General features: G+C 29.1%; 1 protein-coding gene across 4 annotated transcripts in view; it reads right to left on the bottom strand.

Annotated features, from left to right (window-relative positions):
• Positions 1 to 542: 542 nt before the first annotated feature.
• The window catches only part of LOC119589969 (zinc finger protein 385D-like), a gene marked incomplete at its 3' end in the record, with an annotated part of 12,231 nt that continues 5,587 nt past the window's right edge, over positions 543 to 7,186 (bottom strand). For 2 of the 4 annotated variants that reach the window (XM_037938662.1, XM_037938660.1), the window contains 2 exon segments: positions 543 to 632; positions 996 to 1,134. In XM_037938662.1, coding sequence (XP_037794590.1) covers positions 543 to 632; positions 996 to 1,133 — 228 coding nt within the window. 4 annotated transcript variants of the gene reach the window in all.

Here is a 7,186-nt window from a genome sequence, read left to right as displayed (position 1 = left end):
ATGTGTGTTTTTTTGTGGTGTGGTGGTTTTTGTTGTGTTAATCTCTACACATAGATGGCTCTGTTAGTGCTTAGCCACAAAGGAGTCAAATAGTTGACCTTGTGACCTTATCTGATTTCACCTTTCCTTGAATTGGTTGGAAAACCATATTTTTTACTAATACTATGAATAATGATGGTTATCTTTATTACAGACATTATAATGACCAAAATGTTATAAACATTAGTAAAAGCCAAACAAGATAACATAAAATATTTTCGTAATTCAAGGAAAAGGGTAAATGGGCGAGACAGGCAGTACTCATAATGGGCTCATTGGTGACTTTGTACAAGTGTAGGCATTATGTATAAAAACAATAAAGTAAACTCACAGTGGGCAAGGCATGTACGTACATGACATGCCTGTCAGCAATGGGTTAAGAGTTGTCCCTTAACAGATAGTCAAAGGAGAAAATTAAAAAAAGAAAAGAACAGTAAAAAGAAAAGAAAAAGAAAAATTCTTATGAACATTATTTTAGATAAAATGGAAAAGAAAAACCTTACCTTACGCTGGTGTTTGTAGCCAGCCACGTGGGAATCTAAAACTGTCTGTGAAGCAAATTCCAAATTGCAGACATCACATTTTACAGTAGTCTGAAACATGAACCATATGATAATAGAATATAACAAAAATACTAAATTCTACCTTCAGTATTTATCTTTGCTCTGTCCTATGTTTTCACATGTAGAATTTTATGCACTTCACATGTTTTTAACTGTATTTACTATCTTTCCATCCCCAGCTCTTTTATAAGGGAAAGATGGATAGATTAAATTACAGTGAAGAGCTGTAATCTGAGAATTAATCTTTTCATCTTAACTGGTAATAGCTTTTAAATATGAATAAAACTCAGTAAATTAACTATTAATATTGAGAAATTAATCATCTATCAGCAACATTGGTATCTATATCTGTTTCCCCTTTTCTGATTCAACTGGCATAGAGGTCAAACATACCCTGGGCTTTTTAGTTGGCAAACGTCCTAAAACATTTTCCATTACGGCTTTGGTGACAGGATCATCAGTCATTTCCACCGAGGCTAAAAGTGCAGAATTGGGAGAAGGAATACCACCAGCGGGCGGGCTGACGCTCATTCTGAAAGAAAAACACAAATTGTTTATGTGGGCTACAATTTCTTAAAATTTAGTATTTTACTATCACCTATTAGATTCCAATTTATACAAAAAATGTTGCATGGGTGTTAACCCTTTTGCTACAAGGACATGTACTGTTCTTTGTGATTTTGTTGCACACAGATGGCTCTTCAAATGCTCAATTACCAAGGAGTCAATTAATAATCCCTAAGTGACCTTGCTTGATTTTCCCATGCCTTGAATAATCTCTTTTTTCTACTGCTATTAATATTGATAATGTTATTACTACTGACATTATAATGTTCATAATGTTATCAAAATAATAATAGCAAAAAGAACTTTAAAACAGATAAATACATTAGACTTGTAAATCAACTCCCAGTTGACTAAGTAATAGTGGAGCCATCTGTATGCAAACACAATTAATAAACTGTATGTCCTGCCATTCCCACACATGGGGATAATTATTGCTTGGAAGCAACAGATTAAGTCTTCAACATGAAACTAATAACTAATAATTCACTTATCAAATTACCTAATAAATAATACTGTCATAAGTACAGTCAACAATGTTTCTGGTATATATATATGTGTGTGTGTGTGTGTGTGTGTGTGTGTGTGTGTGTGTGTGTGTGTGTGTGTGTGTTGTGTGGTGTGTGTGTGTCGTGCGCGCGCGTCTATATAATATATATATATATTATAATATATATATATATATATATATATTATTATATGTATATTATATATATTATAGTATATGTATATGTATATGTATAATGTATATATACTATATATATATATAATTATATATATATTATATATATATGTATATATTAATGATATATATACATGTATATATATACATGTATATATATATATGTATAATATATTATGTTATATACATATATGTATATATATATGATATATATTTATGGGATGTAGAATATATATATGAAATATATATATATGTATATATATATATCTATGTATATATATGATATATATGTATTATATATGTATAGATATGTATTATGTAATGATAATTACTTAATAATTACATATGTTTTATCATATATATCACATATATCATATATATATATATAGTCTAATAATAATATATACGATATATAATATATACATATATATACACATAATATACCACACCATATATTATATACATATATACACACACATATAGTACACACTATAACCACCCCTATAATAACAACATATATCACACACATATTATATACACACACACACATATATATATATATAATATATATATATATATATATATAATATATAGATCATATATATATACATATATATATACATATTACACACACACATTATATATATATATATATACAATAATATATATATATTACTATAATATATATATAATATTATATATATATATATAATATATATATATATATATATAATTTTATAAAATATATTATATATATATTTTATGTTATATAGGTTTATATATAAATATTATAATATATATAGATTATATGTATAATATATAGATATTATATAAAATTTTATATTATAAAATATATATATAATATATATATATTAAATTTAATATCTATATGTATAGTCAAAATCATCTTTATATTACATATCTTATCATATATATACATGTATATAATTTTATATATATATATTATATATCTATATATTATATATATATATATATATATAGTTATATATATAAATATATATATATAAATTTTATATATATTATATATTAATATATAATCTATAAATTATCTATTTTATATATATCATTATTATTTTAAATATATATATCTTATATATATTATATTATATATATATTATTATATATATATTTATATTTATTATTTATATATATATATATTTATATTATATATATATATATATATAATATATATATATATATAAACCACTAGTCCAAGTCTAGTCTTAAGTATAGCCAAATATGTTATGACACTTTATGAAGTACACTACTACTAAAAATTCATATCCATCCAGGATGTACCATGTATTTCCTCAAAATTACAGAGAACGGCAAACATTTTCCAAAAATATAACCCATCTGAGTTTTGATGGAAGATACTTATGATTTCCTCCCAAAACTGCCAGCTTTACTATTTACTCTACTGTTTTGAACAGTGTTGTCACAGGTTAATCTATCTATACTTACACGTATATTTATATTAATAAAAATAATAATAATAATAATAATAACAGTAATAATGGCATAAATGTAGGGCAACTGATATCATGTTGAACACTAAAGGCTTAAAAACAAACACTGTACAAGACAGGGAAGTCATCACTTTCAGCTCATTTGAGTATTAAGTAATACAATCTGCAAAATTTTTCTGCAAAATGTTTTGGAAGGTGAATCTATACTTAAATTTTCTGCCATAATAAATCTACTGATAATAGAGCCATATATCATATATGTAAATCTAGAAATTTAAAATATTCTTGATTTACTTTTAGATGAACAAAGGGGAAACATAAATGTGCATTCCTAAAAGATTTGAAGAACCAAAACAAAACAAAACAAAATCTGAATCTTGTTTAGAACTGTTACATGTTTTGCATATAAAGGGTAAATAATGAATATGCTCTTTAACAATATGAAATAGTGGCATTTTCTTGCATAAGCAAAGGTCACACTAGTCTATTCTGTCCTAGGATCCCCAGATAGGATAGCCAAAGTCTGGTCAGCTACCGAGAGGAATTGGTCATACTATATTAAGTGTGCTTCGGACACTAATATGATATGGTTTACGGCTGCATACCATTACTATATCTAAGATTTACTTATATTTTAGATTAAGAATGTGTGGTAAAAATAACAGGGTCAGGAACAGTGAAATATGCATATTTGTGGAGAGTTGATGTAAATAGCTTGGGTATTCATTGCTTATTTCACCCATTAATGTTCTTTTCACATTCCTGCTTTTGTAATCCTTATGACTGGTGTTCCACAACAGCTCTTTAACTCTCACTTTCTCCAACAAGGAATAAATAACTTCCGAAGAGAGCTCCATGCTTTTGGCATGTCGAAGTGGGTTGATGTTTATGTTCATTAGTCAAATGTACGTTTATCTGAATTGTGTATAAACATTTAATAATGGTTGTTCATTGCAATATATCTTTGTGTCTAATATTAAGTTTGTTTTTATCATGATATATGATTTTTTTTTTTTAAGATTCTAAGTAATGAGTTTACCAGTAATTATACTATAGTTTTTGTTTCAGCAATATATTTCAGCTCTAGGCAGGGATCAAATACCAACATAGCGTTTTCGCTCTGTGGAGGGATTTTCATCTCAGATCCATTTACAGCAAGGGAAGCACCCAGTTCTGTAAAGGGATCCCTGGACAGAACAGATTAATGTGACTGGCCCTATACTGGGTGATGTATTAAAGGTATTGCATAAAACACACCAGTTTCTAGTCATTTTGAAACGGCTAATAGAAGCCATTTAAAGCAAGTAGCAAGAGCATGGTAAGTGTAATCTATTTGTAAACTTTTTCCTAAACAGTACTTCTACTGAACATAATATATGCAATGGCAGAGAATCAACCATACTTTCTTATCTTAGAAAGGATAAAAGTCATTACAAAAATATTTCATGGAATGACATAGATGTGCATTACAGTACACCTTCCTTCCCCAAACCATTTATCAAGGTTTGAAATTATGTATTATGCCTTAGCATTTCCTTGCAGAAAGCCTATTGAAGTCTTGACCCTACAAGATGTAAAAACACTAATCCAGCAGCACTAGAGTGACACATGTGATCACGGTGATCTATGGCATCACCTACGTGCACGGCTGATGTGTTGGTGACGGTGCAGGGAATGGCACATATGGCATAGAAGTGGGCATATAGCTCATAGTAAAATCCAGCACCTGCAACCCCACACCCAGTACGTCGCTCAACACCAGCTGAAATACATAACCAACATGAAGTAAGGAGAGAGAAAGCAAAGAGGCTTTCCTACTTGATGCCTAATGATCAACTCAGGGTCTTTTTGAGAGGGTTAGATAGAGATTTTAAGACATTTAGCATACCTGATCTCACCTATTTTCTGTACTCCCTGAATTTTCTAAAAGATCTCTTGTTATTACTAGTACTGTAAATGATAATAATTATTATTATTACTGTTAATAATATTATTAAAAGTAATAATAACATTAACAATTTTTTTCTTAATTTTCCAGAAATTAAAAGAATGGGGTAAACAGGTGTCTGGTAAGCCTAGTAACTGACTCCTTGGTGACTGAACACTTGTGGAGCCATATATGTGTAAGCAATACTGACAAGCAATTTGCATAATAACACGCCTTTTGATTGAAAATATATTACTCGAGAAGGCCAAATAGTTCAAAAGCTCTAAGACTCCTAGCGTGCTCCTGGAACAGACAAGAAATTGAAGCACAATGTGAACGTATGAGAAGAAATGGCAAGGTAAGAACGAAATGACCAAAATGCCTCAAAGATATGATTGATTAACTGTCTTCCTTTCTGTACTCCCATCAATAAGGCAAAACCCACTAAATTTATTGTGAAAATAATAATTACTGGTTAACATTACCTAAATTTAAATACCTATGATCTAAATAATACAGAGTATGTTAAAAAGAAGAAGAAAATAGACTACAAATTAACCACCCATACCTGAAATTAACTGCATATCAAAACCACAATACAGTATAAATAATGGGCTAAGTGTCTACTGCTCAATTGTGCAAAAAATGACTAATGAGGAGCAAGTACTCCTTTGTGCTCACAAAACTAGGGTTCAAGGAAAATGGTAGGCATCACTCTAATGTTATTTATCAATGGATCACTGGGACAAAATAACTGTTCTATCAGTCAAGTTCAGAACATTGAATGTTATTTAATAATGATAATATCTAAGATCTGAGACTCATAGATGTTGAATATAATCTATCCACTTTTCAAGCTTATGTCAAAGGTATTTACCATGACTCACAAATTCAAGCAATATATGTATCACAAATGGACTATATATGCAAGAAACAGTAAATCACCACTGCTAATCTCATATCACTTATCATTGCTATGTATACTTGATATCCACCCAAAATCATTTGGAATGTTTTATTTAACAAGGACAACAATATAATGTGAAATGAAACACCATCTACCCTCCTTTATTCACAATGGGACAACCAGGTAATAAAATATTACTTTAATTCTTAATGACACCACTGTAATGTTACATACAGGTATCTAAATGTGTCATCCATTTCATTTACATTTCAACTACATCATCCATTTCAATTAAATTTCATTCAGTAACCAATGCAAGAGAAAAGCACATACATATGCAGCCCAGGACTAACAGTATATTCAAGAGACATGTGCTTAATAAAAATATAATAATGATGGAAAAACACACAAAGCAGATTTATTGAAAATGAGACAAAAGTTTTGGAATCCTCCTAGATTCCATCTTCAGACTTGAAGATGCAATCCATTAGAACTCTGAAACTGCTGTCTCATTTTCAATAAATCTAGTGTGTACATTGTGCATTTTTCTATCATAGTATCAATCTCGTAGAGCATTTTACCATTCAAATATAATAATGATTATGAACAGGAGGGGGGATGAGAAGACTACTTCCGAATTATGAGTTGATTAGGAATATATAAAGCATTTATCACAAAGCTATTAACAGTGCACACAAATATATACATACTTCTACATAAATGTGTATATATACATATAAAACAAATAATTCATCAACTATCAATATCAAGGTACTTTGTATGAGAACCATGATTCACACAGAATTTACTGATTGATGAATTTTATGACATGTTTCACCTGTGCCACATCTTGACTAAAACATTACCTGGACATTTAGTTAATCTATGGGCAACTAACAGCCAGATCAATAACCTAATCATAAGCACCAAGTTTTAGACTATGATTCATATGTACTAATGGTAATGCTACTGGAGGCTGTACTACAATCACTAGAGTTACTGTTAAAGCTTTTG

This window comes from Penaeus monodon, chromosome 26, assembly GCF_015228065.2.
Source record: "Penaeus monodon isolate SGIC_2016 chromosome 26, NSTDA_Pmon_1, whole genome shotgun sequence".
Lineage (NCBI taxonomy): Eukaryota > Metazoa > Arthropoda > Malacostraca > Decapoda > Penaeidae > Penaeus > Penaeus monodon.
The sequence above is the reverse complement of the archived record's forward strand: the minus strand, read 5'-3'. Positions and strand labels throughout refer to the sequence as shown.